Source organism: Phoxinus phoxinus (assembly GCF_949152265.1).
Source record: "Phoxinus phoxinus genome assembly, chromosome: 20".
NCBI classification, from domain to species: domain Eukaryota; kingdom Metazoa; phylum Chordata; class Actinopteri; order Cypriniformes; family Leuciscidae; genus Phoxinus; species Phoxinus phoxinus.
In genome coordinates this window covers 12,605,080-12,620,120 of record NC_136895.1, presented here as the reverse complement: position 1 = coordinate 12,620,120, position 15,041 = coordinate 12,605,080, and the positions used below count along the sequence as shown (strand labels likewise).

The following is a 15,041-nucleotide window of genomic DNA, read 5'->3' as shown; positions in this document are numbered from 1 at the left end:
ATTAAGTATTAAACTTAGGCACTTCACTTTTTTAAGTAAGTGTGTGTTTATATCTGCAAATAAAGAGTCTCAAGTGTGACATAACCGTGGTCTTCCTGACATCAAAGCTGTAACTGTACTATGATACCACTAAAGTACATTTGTAAGGGTGGTATTATAAAATTGATTACGTTAATGCATAAGTAATACTTTTAAATTATTACATTCTCTGTTTTATGTTTATATTTTAAAAACTTTCAGGCTATCATTCGACGTGCCACTGAATACTCACAGCCCTCTGCGCTTCCCACCGTACGCTTTTGGATACTACGCGTGACGCGGTTGGTTTAAAGGGCGTTGATTGACAGGCGTTAATCCAATCCGATGTCAGTTATTAGGTTCAGAGGCGGGCGCTGCGCCAACTCGCAAAAAGTGCCACGACTCCAAAAGTCAGCGGCGATTCTTTATCACTGTAAATTTGGACGCAGGTAAGCGCATGCTTTTTTTTTTTATCACCCTTATGTGTTTTTTCACTACCAGTGAAAAAGCTAAAGTTTGTCAGTCTGACAAACGGTTTTGATATTGATGTTTAGGTTGTATTTGAAAGTAATTTGTATTCTCAGATAGTTCGAACTTGTGCATTGTGATAATCTAATTCAAAGCATCTTTCTTCTGCTCGAGCGTACGTGTCCTTACTGATGCTTTCATTCACTTGGTCACTTTATAGTTTTAGTCTTTCTTTATATAATGTCTTGCTGCGCTTACTGGCTTTGTACCGTTCTGAGTAGCGGTTTTGTTTTTTGTGTGTCTTTTACATTTGATTTAACATGCTATTCGAGTTTGGAGGTATTTCATCAAGCATAAGAGCAAGTTCATTTTTAGGATTTAACAATTGTAAAATTAGCCAAAAGTTAATTGTATCTTCTTAAAATTCTAATGAATGAATCATGTTAATAATTATCAAACATTTCTATTTTCTTTCTTTCTTTCTTTTTTACAAACTTTACATTTGCTCTTTTTTTTAAATCATCATGAAAATTTGTAAAAAAAAAAAAAAAAAAAACTTGGTCAAAGCAAATAAGTATCATTAGGAGGACAATTGGGGGGAAATAACCCTATGGCAAAGTTCCCATAAATAGGCCTGCTTTTTTAAATCCAAATTCTTTCAGCCATTATTATGTAACGTCAGCGACTCAGCAATGTTGCTGAAAGGGTTAATGTCCGACATATGAAAGCAGCCCCCTTTCACTGAGATGAGGAGTATGTGTCCTGCATGTAGGAACTTTGCATTTCCTGTGTCTGAGTCCTCTCTCTTCTGAGTCACATGGATCCATTTTAGGATAGCCATATGCCCACATCAATTATTCTAGGAAAATAATTGCAAGAAATAGGCTTATGTGATTAAAACAAGACATATAAAATGGTAAAAAATAAGAAGTATTTGCTTGTTTTTGATGCCAGCTAGATCTGAGGCTTTCATGATCACCTGGAACGTTACTATGATTTTGAACATGCACCATTATAGTACTTCATAAATAGCATGGTAATAGTTCCGTAGAAGTAGTGTGGAATCACTACAGCCACATTGCTTTTTTTTGTAATAAAAGCAAAGCAGTGAATAGATTATAATGCATAAGTTATATGCTGTTAAGAGTAGCCTATTTCATTCAAGAGTCAAGACCAGTCAGTATTCTCCCCCTTACCAGAGTGCCTGAGTCAGATATTTAGAGACCCCTCTCTAGAACTTCCACGCAAGAGTTGCACTGGATGCTAGTTAAAACGTGAGGTTGGGGGAAGGATATTGTGGTCTGCTGCACACAGACCTGTCCCCTGGAAACTGTTTGTATGCCCCTCTCTGTTTGTGTGAGGGAATGTTGAAGAGTGTGGTCTCAGCGGGGTGTTGCATAACATGAACTCTAGTGGGCAAAAGATATGGAGGTGCTGTTTTCAGTGAAAATAACTTTTTTCTTTTTTTTCAAACTTTGCAAGAGGGAGAGATTTTTCACATTGTCTCCAGGCAAAAAACTAAATCTAACATCCACTCAGTACTCTGCAATGAAGGGTCTTTTTATTATTTATTTATCGTTTTTTGCCCCCACGTGGAAGCCAAATACGTGACCAAGCAGTATAAATGACTTGTAGGTAACAGAAATGCTAGTTAAAGAAACTTTAACCGAAAGCTTTTGCTTTTTCTCAATGATGCAGCCACGCATATAGGTGGCAGTATGAAGTCATAGACCACAGTCGTATTAGCCAACGAAACATTAACAAAACTTTAGTGAAAACATTCTAAAAAAGAAAATCTTCCAAAACTTTTATTAAAGACATCTACAACTGGACAAGAGTTATTTATTGGGGCATTTATCTGTGAGAAATTTTTCAAAATATTACTTTACAGTATATACTTTGTGGTTCTTTTGTCTGTTCTACGACTTCTTGTGTGAAATGCTCCGAGGATGTTGTTGTCCATTAACATTAAGTAGTCCTTGTTTGTACATTTGAGTGTGTCAACAGAACATAGCCTTTTTCTTAGAAGGTGCTGATGGCTTTTGTACTTTTTGTAGGATTAGGAGTGACAGGACTGAGCAAAGATGGATGTGTACGACCCTCAAACTCTGGGAATTGTGGTGTTTGGTGGCTTCATGGTGTTCTCCGCCATTGGCATTACGCTCGTTTCAACTTTTTCCATGAAGGAGACATCTTACGAAGAAGCCCTGGCCAAACAACGGCAAGACTCAGGCAAGATCCAACCCCAGCGCTCTGACAAGAAGAAAAAGGTGTCTGAAAAGAAAAACAAGACCAAGAAGAAGGAGGAGAAGCCAAATGGGAACCTTCCAGAATCTGAGCCCGAGTCCATCCCTGAACCTGTGGTAGAAAACAGTGAACCCAACGCATTACCCCAAGTTGAAGCAGAACCCCAACCTGAACCTGTGCTTGTTCCCAAGCCTGAACCTGAAGTTAAGCCCAAGCCAGTTGTACCTGATCCAGCTCCTAAGATTGTTGAGTGTGCTGCCCCTCCTACTGTAAGTGCTGTGGTGCCCCCACTTGCTCCTTCCCCAAAAGAGAAGAAAAAGAAGAAGGTGGCCAAGGTGGAACCGGCCCCCGTCAAGCCTGTGGAGGTTCCTGAAGTTGTAGTTAAGGTGGAACCAGTGGTTGCAGAGGTGGTGGTGAAAGAAATAGTTGCTCCTGAGGTTGCTACTCCCCCTAAAGCTGAAGAACCCAAAACTGAAGCTCCAACCAAGAAGAAGTCTAAGAAGAAGGCTGAGCCAGGTGAGTCTCGTTGGTCATATCCATCTAGGACGGATGTAATGGTGGGGGTTTAAACTTGCAGTGCTCGCATCAGTCTATACTAATTTAGATTTTTTTTTAAAGTGGTTTCTGTGGAAACGGTTGATGTCCCCCAGCCGTCACCATATAAAACTCTGGTCTCCAGTCTGAATAGTGCATCGTTCAGTGAATCCGAGACCCAGAAACTCTTTGAGATCATCAGCAAGAAGGCAGGAAAGGACTCCTGCCAACTGGTACTAAGTCAACACCTAATAAATCCTTCTTCAAACTGCCATTACTTGTGTCCTTCTATTAGCACTCATGTCTCTTTCCTTCTCTCATTGGCAGGCATCTCAGAAGGGTGACCCCTTGGCCCCATTGAAGAAGCAGCTGGAGGAGAAGGAAAAGCAGTTGACCGCTGAGCAGGGCAACGTAGCTGCAGCCAAAAACCGTGTTCGAGAGCTTACCAAGGTAATCCATCCATGGTATTTCCCTGCATACGCCTGAGATGCTGAGATGCACTCCAGCATCCCTGCGAAGCTACAAAGAACAAGCAGTTTGGAGAATGGATGGAGCAATGTTCCTGTTCCTGTATAATTCCTGTTGAAAACTAGTCTTAACCAAATCCCTGTCTGTGCCCCAACCATAACCATTTACTACCTTAAAATCAGAAATATGATTGGTTGATAACATACCACCCTAAGCACCTAATTCTAACCTTTTCCCTGATCTCAAAAATGTGATTGATGGATAAATACGTTGATCAGGGATATTAACCCTGAGGGTCTTGGTCATTAACCGTATCTCTGACTCTCATTGCTCTGGCCAATAGGAGCTGAGTTCTGCAAAGGGCAAGATGACATCCGTAGAGACCCGTATGAGCTCTGAGCTGAGCGCCCGTGGCCAGGAGATCGCAGCTCTACAGGCTCGCATGCAGACTTCCTACCAGGAGCACACCAACGAGACACAACAGCTCAACGGCAAGGTCACAAGTCAACAGCCTCTCATGCTTCTTTCCCTCTCGCTATGCTGTGTAGTGTGTTGTTAGATTATTAAATGCGTTGTTTATGTGTGTTTTCACAGATCCAAAGCCTGCAAGAGCAGTTAGAGAATGGACCGAATGCTCAGCTGGCCCGTCTGCAGCAAGAGAACTCTATTCTCAGAGATGCCCTGAATCAAGCCACTAGCCAGGCTGAAAGCAGGTATTGAACACAGTCGCTTTATAAACCCTGACAGTGTTACCGATGAAGTATAAAAATGTTGGGGTAATTCTTTACGCCTCTCTACGGACATGAATACCAACACAACACCAATGGATGATAACGTTGTTTATTATAAGCGCACACTTATGATGCTTTAAATGCTTGAGATCTTTAAATTAGAGAGAATTCTTATTGAGTCATTATATCTGAGTCACAGTTCCTCTGTGTCATTATATCGTTTATAGCTGTGGTGTGTGCTTCCCTATTCTCATAGAATAAGAACTATTATTAACCAAAACGGGTGGAAGGGACCTCATCCATTTCTAGAGACCAGAGATTTGAGCATGTTTTTTTTTTTTGGGCCAGTAAGCAATTGCCCAGATCACCTTATAACATCCATATTGCTAAAACACACTCAGAAGACCTTAGCAATCACATAGCAACGCATTGGCAAACCATGCCCCATCATTTTGCCCAAGCAAGGCAAGCATCACAGGTTTTTCTTTAGAAAATATAACAATCGAATTGTGCAAATTCATTTAATTGGCACAGAAAGCCCATTTATTATCCTTAGAGCTCATTTTTGAAGACGCAGGTTCAAATCTAACCTGTCATGTACTGATCCCATTCCCCCTCTTTCTCCCCTTGTAATTTCCTGGCAAAAGCCATAAAATAAAAGCTACACAACGCAAGCAAACACTAAACCTGCCTTCAGCTATAAAATGTATTATCTAACCATTTCCTTTTTGTAAATGTGTGACTCTTTCACATGCACAGGCAGAATGCAGAGTTGGCAAAGCTGCGTCAGGATTGTGTGCGTCTAAACCGAGAGCTGAATGAGCGCACGGCTGCTCAGCATGCTGAGGAAGAGCGCAGGAAGACTCTTGAAACCAAGATGTCCACTGCTGAAGAACAGCTAGCACAAACACAAGTGAGCCCTGACCCCTGACCTTTTTTCCTTTTATCTCATCTCTCTTAGGTGATTGTGGTCTTTGTACCATGACAATTATGTTCCCCTAGGTAGGAATTTCACCATATACATTAACTTTAAAAGCAATTCATATCTGTCTTTGTGATGACTTGTATTTCTTTCAGGACATTTTGTCTGTTCATGTGTGTGTGGGTGGGTATTTATTTGAGTTTTTTTCGCCCAGCTTAGCTGTGCAAGAAATGTAAACCCCTATTGCTAAGTCTCCAATGTTGGATGTTTAGCAATAATACATTCTTTGATACTAAAGAGACAGTTCGCCAAAAGTCATCATTAGGGCCCGAGCACTGATGGCGTGAGGACCCTATTGGAATCGCTCCGTTTATTTACATTTGTTGTTCCAAACCATATGCAATGAAAGTAGATGGTGAACAGAGGCTATCAGGTTCCAAATCTAAATCTGTACAATAGCTTTGCAATTGACTTCAATTTTGGTTTCTTACACAAAGTTTTGTATGGCTATATTGGTTGCTGTTTTTGGGGTGAACCCTTCCTTTGACAATCCTCTGTGTCTGTGTTAGGCGTCCCGTGTGGAGGCAGAGATGGCTTTGCAGCAGAAGTTGGATCGAGTCTGTAAAGAACTCCATGAGGCTCAGCACGGAAGCACCACCCTACAGACTCAAGTAGATGCATCAAAAGAGCAAACCAAAGCCCTTACCGGTCAGTACACTCAAACACATCTTGTTTCACTTATTATACATTCCCTTGGCTCTGTTTCCAAATGGAAACAGTGAGTAAAAAAAAAAAAAAAAAAAAAAAACACGTTTAAAGGGGGCATATTCTAGTTGTAGGGTTTTATGTTTTTGTACCTTTAAAGATGGAAATAACTTTTGTCTACAGAACTCCAGGAGCGTATGCGTGTTACAGAAAAAGAGCTGAAAGACAGATGTGAAGAGCTGGAGATATTGAGAGCACAGCTGTCTCAGGCACCACAGGTTACTGAGGAAAAGCCCTCTGTGGAAACAGAAGCACCAGTACAGGCTGAGATCCAGGTACAAATATTTGGCACTGTGATCTAGTTGCCAATGCAATGCAGCAAAACCAGGTTTTTGACATGATCATTGAGATTTTAATATCAGGTACGGGACTGCATGTCATTTTTGGGATAATACTATTCTCATTCCTATTTTGATTCTGTTTAGAAGATCAACTGTGAGGAGGTTGAACAGTTGAGGAGCAGGTATTGTGAACTGTTCACAATTCATTTGAGTCACTACATTTACACATTTTGCTGCCCGAACATTTTTTCCCTAACCCTTACCCTACCCATAAGTTATCCCTAAAATCAAAGGGAAATGATAGGTGAATAACACTGATGTAGAAACACCTTACCCTGGTTGTAAGACTAAACTTGACATAAACTGTAAACTTGTCCCTCAAATCTGATTGGCTAAGTGTAATGTTGTTCTAGGATCAACAAAGATGTTGATCCAGGAACTTATTTATGAAATATCATATATGAAATCACATTCACCATGTTTTGATATATTGTGTATAGTCTGAAAGAGAGGGAAGAAAAGCTGACATCAATGGAGGCGGAGCTTAATCAGATGAGGGAGGAGCTTGACAAATTAAAAAGAGCTCAGTCTGAGGAGACTCAGAATAGGTACTGTCTTTGTTATTTAAACTTGATGAATTTCATTTATCTTCATTGACACCAGTAGTTTCTAAGACCTCAGTGAATGTGCTACTCTCTGGTCTGATCTAAACATGGACTCGTTTTTCAGGGTTAATGAGGCGGACACGGAACGAAGGGAATACACAGCTGAGATCGACCAACTGAAAGCTAGGTATACAATACAGCTGATGCTTTCTTCAATTATATTTTGTGGACAATATGGATTAAATACATTTCTTTCTCACTATCCCTCAGTCTGAAAGAAAAGGAAGATTCTGTGGCATCTCTACAGGCTCAGCTGGAGAAGATGGAAAGCGTGAGTTGAGCATATGATAATTTGTTAATATTTGCATGTGTGTAATACATGTGAATTGGTATATAATTTTATATCCACAGGCTGATACTGTTGAAGCTGAACCGCCATTTGAGAAGTAAGCAATTTCTTTAGTCAATTCCTCCAGATATTTGTCTTCTTTTTTTCTTTCCTGGATGCTTCTGATAATTACTGACTTTTGTTTTTGTGTCTGTCAGTCTGGAGAAGGACGCACGCATGATCTCGCTGGAGGAGGAACTTCAACAGCTTAAAGAAGAGATGGAGCGAGTGAAGGCCAAGAGCAATGTGAGTTCATCTTTACCCTACACGTCCATCCATATGTATTCAACCTGTCCACACTGTATCTACATACCTGTCTATCTACATCTGTTCATATCTAGCCAAACTGTTGGTCCACGCTTTCCTATCGGTTCTTTCATATCTACCCAGCCTGTCTGACCATATCTACCCAACTTGTTCATATATATATATATATATACCTACCGTCCATCCATATTTACCAAACTTGTCGATATCTACCCTACTCATATGTCTATAACGATCTATCCATCTATATTTAACTACCTTTTCATATCTACCTAACCCATTGGTCCAGGTCTTCCTATGTGTCCGTCCGTATCTACCCAGCCTGTCTGACCATAGCTAACCCAAGCTGTGTCCATATCTACCCAGCCTGTCTGACCATAGCTAACCCAAGCTGTGTCCATATCTACCCCACCTCTTCCTATATACCAACTCGTCCATCTATATCTACCTAAATATGTGTCCGTTTATACCTACCGTCTATCCATATTTACCAAACTTGTCGAAATATATCTATCCATCTATATTTAACTACCTTTTCATATCTACCTAACCCATTGGTCCAGATCTTCCTATGTGTCCGTCCATATCTACCAAGCCTGTCTGACCATAGCTAACCCAAGCTGTGTCCATATCTACCCAACCTGTTCATTTATGCCTACATGTTTGTCCATCATATCTACCCAGCATATCCATCCATATCGTCTGTCTATATCTACCTGTCTGTCCATGCCTACCTACATATCTACCCAGCTTGTCTGACCATATCTACCCAACCCATTCAAATATTCCTACTTGTCCATCCATACCCACACCCTGTCTGACCAAATCTAGCCTACCTTTATGTCCATCTACCCAACCTGTCCATATATACCTACTGGTACACCTGCATTTATCTATCCATCCATCCTTATCTAACTACTATCTACTCAACCCATCTGTCCATATATACCCCCACTCATTCATCCATGCCTACTTGCCCATCCATGTATATCTGCCTTTCCCATTTGTCCATATCTAACCTGCTCGTCCGTCCATATTGATTACCTCTCAGTTCATGTTTAATACCTGTCTATCTATCCCTCCCTCATCATCTCTTAACTGTTCATTTATCAATCTCTAATTACCCATCCATCTGTGTGTGTTCAGGAACTGCGAGATAAAAACTATGCCGCGGTGGAAGCCCTATCTGCTGCTGAGAGTCTGAGTGAAGAAAGACTGAGCCAAGTCAAGGCCGCACAGGTAACCCTGATATAAACACGTACAGTATAAACATGCGCGCACTTGTATATCTACACAATACACACAAACCATGATGGATGAGGTGTTCATTATCATCAAAAGGCTGTATTTGGCTATAACTATTAAACATTGTGTGTGGTGTAATTTAATTTAGTGATCAAAGGCTTATGTGTGTGTAGAGTGAAGTTGAGCAGCAACTGAGCTCATTCCAGAAAGACACCAGCAACGCTTTCCAGACGCTCTTCCCTCACATCAGCATAGAAATGGATCAGGTTCGAATTCCTTTTTTTAATGTAAAGTCAACCTGTGAATACATTTATTAAATATGTGAAAATGTTTAAAGCACATGTAATTTAATATTAAATAGTATTTTCATTTGCAATGAACATGTATGTATGTTGTAGACAAACTGGCTGGAAGCATTCACGCATGAAGCACAGAAGAACCTGACAGAAAATCAGCAGAGTCCAGCAGAACAGCAGCACATAATGTCCAGCTCAGATGTCACGGTGAGAGATCATCTCTATGGACACACACCTGCAATGCACGCTTGTTCTCTTCTCGTGTCTCATGTTCATCTGATTATGTGTCAGGATCTGCAGCAGAAACTCGCCCAATCAGAAGAGAGACAGAGGTCACTTCAGGCTGAGTGTGAGAAGTACAGATCAACTCTCAGTGAAACGGTACAGTGGCACGCACACATTTATCATGGATCACACTTTATTTTAAAGCTGACTTTTTCTAAGAAATTTACATTTACAATACTGCCATGTTGGAATTAAAACCAAAACCTTAATACATCCAAGCCTGTAGGTGTCAGCAGGGCCTAAAATTAACACTCACCTAGCGCCAAATGAGTAACCTCATGATGTAAGCGATTATATGAAACTGTGTCAATCTCCAGTTGGCCAGTAATATTTTTATGAATTCTATTCAGTGTTGTAAGAACATGAACGTAAACAAACGTGAAGGACGTTTGGGACAGTTGACGCGCCAGTGCTGCATGGTCACAAGGGTTTAAGCCTGAATTGGCAATTTAAATATGCAAGCACAAATAGACGCAAAAGGGAACTCAATTCGTTACTGTGTGGGAAGTTTCCGAAGCACGGGCCCAGAAATCTGCGTCTCAGACAGAGACAAACACAGAATTGAGCTGTCTTTCAGGTCTTCGTGCACTTGAATGGACAAATTCACCAAAAATTGCCGTTTTGGCCAGTATCCTGGTAAACATAGTTAGATGTGTATATTGGGTCTTAAAGTGACGGCAGCCCAATATTCCTGCTGCCGTCTGTGTTTTTAATGTTAATCAAGCAACAAAGGACAAAGAAAAATCATTCACTGCTCTTGACTGAATAACTTTTGTAAATTGAATAAGGATTCATCTGTTTCATTTATACAGTGAAGAGTATCCAGTGTTATTTTACATTTGATTTCTTTATTCACTTCACTTCTTTATTCACATTATTAATGTCATGATGTTTATTTTTAGGAAGGAGAATGAAACCATAATGATATCAAAGTCTGTAAATGTTACATTTATTATTGCAAAAAAAAAAAACATTACGGTCTGCGGATTTCAGTCTTGACCTAAAAAGACTTTTTAAAAAGGTTTTTGGCTGAGCGTTGTGTGTTTTGTACAGGAGAGCACGCTGAAAGTTCTGCAGAGGAGTGTGGAGGACGGCGAGCTCGTGTGGAAGTCAAAGGTTTCAGATGCTGAGCAGCAAAAGCAGACGGTAAGAACATCCTTCACTGACCCCGGATTTACGTGACTGTTTGCTACACTTCAGTTGTGCTGAAGTCTGGATCTCCCACAGGCTCTGGATCAGGTGAAGGTCCTGGAGGAGACGATAAATGTGGAAAGACAGGAGACCAATCAGGTTCATGCTTACATTTGCCATTGTTCTTTGGTTTTGGGGACTGGGTTTCTGTCTCGCATTGCTCTAAACCCGTATTAGTTTGTTTTCTTTCTGTGACATGCAAAAGGAGAAGCTTTGATGTATGTTCACGCTGCTCTTGTAGAAACGTACTGTTCCTCTGTCCTCTGTAGCTGAAGGGCCAGGTGATGCTTTTGGAAGCCCAGCTGGAGAAACAACTGGAATCCATAACCATCAGTCAGACGTACACAGAAGAAATGTCTCAGGTGAAACGACTCGCCGACTCTGAGCTTCCTGTATAGTTTTCCCATTTTGAACGGAAGTGTAAATCTTTTTTTTCAGTGTTTATAATAGTTTTTAAGTTTAAATGAGTTTAAAAAGAGAAGATATGTCTAGGGGACCGTTTACATGACAACTAAAAAGCGGAAACTGTTATCATCACTGTGTAAACGACAAAATGTGAATTCATGAAAGTGTTTCGTGTTCAGTCTCTTACAAAGTGACATTGCCATCTACTGGCCTGGCATGAATAATAACGCGTTTTAGTCGTTTTTGCGCATATGTGTGAACGGGGATCGTTTTGATAACATTGTCGTCTGTACGTGAAAAATGCAAAGGATTTTTTTTCTTCTTCTGTTTTTAGTCCATCGTTGTCGTGTAATCGTACCCTAAACGACTCGCTGACGTTTAGTTAACATGTTTGAATATGTCAAATATCCAAAAATGTCATATCCTTCTTTATATTCTTCTCAGCTGAAGGCATTGTTATCAGAAACTCAGGTCCAGCTGGTATCAGCCAAAGCAGAGGCTCAGGAACAGAGAGCAGAACTTTCATTGGTATGTTTAACATCGGTTTGTCTTATGTTGCACATGCGGCTTTCTACTTTGAGTGACGGCTGTGCATTACAGGTCAAGCAGGAGCTACAGGAAGTGAGTCGGCAGGCAGAGAACGAGAAGAGCGCACAGTCCACTCAGGTCAATACTGCTTGTGTGTGTGTATTAACTGTATCTGCTGCAGTGGCTGTCAGTCTTTTTTTCATTTCATTGTGTTTTTTGTGCATCCTGTGTTCTTTGTCATTGATAAAAGGTTCTTGGTGAAGGAGGGTGTAGCATGTCTGTTATGTATTGTTCTGCATAGCTTGACGTCCGTTTTCTGGCATGCTTTTTTGTGTTTAGCAGTTCAAGTACATGCACATAATGTGTACATGTATACATATGCTGTCTGTAGGTATTGTAACTGTGACTAAACTTGAATCTCTACTCCTCAATGTCTAATTACAGGTGAAAACGCAGCTGGAGGAGGCAACAAATGAACTGCAGACAGAAGAGGACATTCGACAGCAGGTTGCGAACAACTATGAACAGGTGACACTTAAGAGGGCTATTTAGATTCTTTGACTTTTTTTTCTTCCTATTGATTTGCTTTTTATTTACATTAAATAATTTAATATAAAATATATATATATATATTATTGTTATTTAGAGAATAAAATTTGATACATTTTTTTTAAATGTTTTAATATTTAAAATGATTTTAATTTATATTTTGTAATTTGATTTTAAAATAGTATTTTTTTATTATTATTAAATATTCATATTTTTGTTGTTGTTGTTGTTGTTTATATCTGTTATCTATGTTATGTTTATAACTACATTTCAATTAGTATTGTGGACTGAGATTTAGCCCCTTTTGACTATTTTCTTATTGATTTGCATTTATTAATTTCATTTTAAATTCAAATTAAATTAAATTTAATCAATTTGGTTTTTGCATGTTTTTTAATATATTTTTTATTTGGTTTATTTTCATTTTAACTTTTTTTATGTAAATGTTTGTAATGTTTTGAGATTTTCTTAAATTAATTGAATTTCCATTTACACTTAATTCACTTAATTACACTTAAATTTAGTATTGTATTGTTTGATTATGGATTTGCTTTTTATTTAAATGAATTTAATTACTTTTAATAAATTATAATTATACATTTTTTACTTTATTTATTTATTTAGATTTGGTTTGAATTCAGTTTGAATTGATTTTGTTTTAAATAAAATTTGTTTTAATATTTAATTAATTTCATTTGGGTTGATTTTATTTGGGTTTGTTTTTCATTTTAATTTGGTTTGATTCATTTAGTTATTTTAATTTAAATGAACTATTGTAATTCTATTTTGATATTTTTGACTTTCATTTACACAAATACAATTTATTTGGGACTCATTTTATTTTAAATTACAAGTATTTGAATTTTATGTTATTTTTTATTTAATTTTTATTAATTTAATATATATTTTTTTATTTAATATTAATTTTATACAATTTATTTTAAATAAGTTTTAATTAGAATATTATTTAAACTGTTATATAGAATTTAAAATTCTTGGTGTGTTCACACATGTATATTCCCACTCAGGCGCAGAAGTGCGTCAGGGATCTCGAGGCTCAGTTAGAAGAGCTGAAAGCTGCTGGAGAAGGACCAACTGAAGAGCTAAAGGTTCCTACGACACCTCTTCAAAATCTCAGGTGTAGACAGCATTTAGAAGACCTCCGCTCTCTGATGGTGTGTGTTTTGTGTGTGTCTATGCCAGGAGAGACTGGAGAAAGAGAAGAAGCTGACTCAAGACCTTGGCCAGCTCCTGAAGGGCTCTGAGGAAGAGCTGGACAAAGAGAGCGAGAGCGTGAAGAACCTGCAGGAACAGGTACATTATCAACACTCTCCATACATTCACAAGAGGAAAGCACACAAAATGTAAGGCCTTCAATCTATGCTAAACCTATATATTGTATGTAATATACCAGTAACATTTAAAGTCAGCATGAAACGGGAGCTGCTATTAGTCTGTTCTTCCCTATTGTGACGTATATCCGAGAGAAACAGCTTGTCGAACAAGAACAAATGTAGGGCTGGGCTTGATTTTTGTCCATCAGGATTCGATTGGATGGTTGTAGTTTGCTATTGGTCGATCTCATGCGAGTGACAGGTTGTCCCGCCCTCACGCCAGTAAACAATGCGCACGGATAAATTATTCATAATAAATAAATACCGCAAGATTCTATAATTTTTTTTATTTTTTATTAATCTGATGGTGACTAAATGGAGGTTGATTTTGTGATGTCTAACTCGTTTTATTTTCTCTACAGGAAACTGAAGAGTCAAAAGAAGGAACGTCTGTTTGACAGAACAAATCCAACAACCTTGTGCCTTAATTATTCTTATGCATTATTTACTTTTGTATTCTCTGCTAAATGTGCCGACTGTTATTAGCCAGTGAGGATCGTTAAGGGAGGAAGCATAATATATTTGTTTTATTGGAGCTGTTATTAAAGTGACTGAACGCCTCCTAAAGTTATTTCAAAACCGCTCAGTGTTGAAAGGGAGGAGCTTGAGTGAAAGATACAGGACAGGAAGATTTGTGCAATTGCTCTTTTTATCTTTTGTTTGCATGTTCTCATGAGAGTCATAGGAAGGAACATTTCATGCTGCAGCAATGCAGAACAAGCTACTACACTTTTGTAGATGGCTGTTAACAAATGTGATGATAAATAAAATACAGTACTTTAAGTTGTGTGTTGGTCTTTACTTACAAATAAAAATATCAAGTAGACTACTGTTCAAAAGCTTGATTTTCACCACAGGGGGACTTTAAACACTTTGCTATGTGAGTTTATGAATACATTATTTGTCTGATTTAAAATTATCCCCGTCTGTTTTCTGTTATTTACAGTCAAACCAAAATATATTCAGACACCTTCAACATTTCTCACATTATCACAGTTTATTTGCTATAGTTTAAGAAATGACAGTTGATATTTCACTGGTTTTGGCCATCCTCCTGTTGGACTGTCTCACAAATGAATTAGGTTTGATAGCTGTCATTTAACTGTTCAATTTAAGTTCACAATTAGATAATACCAATTTAGGTCAACCAATTGCAAGCAATGCTTAATTTTGTTCAGTCTGTGGTGTAAAAATGTCACATGAACAATTAAAGAAAAAAAAAAACTTAAGCAATGGTCAGGTCAAAGTGTCTGAATCATTTTTGTTTTGACTGTATATAATCTGTACACACTGAATTAGTAAATATATTTGTTTTATACATTTAAAATATTAGTCATCTTCATTTATATAGCGCTTTTTTTAACAATGTAGATTGTTTCAAAGCTGCTTTACAGTGATAAACGTATAATTTAAGGTAACAGTGTTTTGGCTTTTATAGCGGTTCTTGAATAATG

The 15,041-nt window shown here is 38.4% G+C and overlaps 1 protein-coding gene across 1 annotated transcript; it reads left to right on the top strand.

Annotated features, from left to right (window-relative positions):
• The first annotated feature begins 367 nt into the window (after nucleotides 1–367).
• rrbp1b (ribosome binding protein 1b) lies at nucleotides 368–14,369 on the top strand. The gene is made up of 28 exons (XM_079593668.1): nucleotides 368–467; nucleotides 2,544–3,249; nucleotides 3,352–3,500; nucleotides 3,595–3,717; nucleotides 4,079–4,231; nucleotides 4,330–4,448; nucleotides 5,226–5,379; nucleotides 5,958–6,096; nucleotides 6,277–6,428; nucleotides 6,579–6,616; nucleotides 6,935–7,042; nucleotides 7,164–7,226; nucleotides 7,310–7,370; nucleotides 7,451–7,485; nucleotides 7,586–7,673; nucleotides 8,841–8,933; nucleotides 9,113–9,205; nucleotides 9,338–9,442; nucleotides 9,527–9,616; nucleotides 10,574–10,666; nucleotides 10,748–10,810; nucleotides 10,981–11,073; nucleotides 11,561–11,644; nucleotides 11,717–11,782; nucleotides 12,089–12,172; nucleotides 13,222–13,302; nucleotides 13,397–13,507; nucleotides 13,950–14,369. Exons 2-28 carry the CDS (start codon nucleotides 2,571–2,573, stop codon nucleotides 13,983–13,985), a joined length of 3,153 nt encoding a protein of 1,050 aa, XP_079449794.1. The 5' UTR covers nucleotides 368–467; nucleotides 2,544–2,570; the 3' UTR covers nucleotides 13,986–14,369.
• Nucleotides 14,370–15,041: the final 672 nt, after the last annotated feature.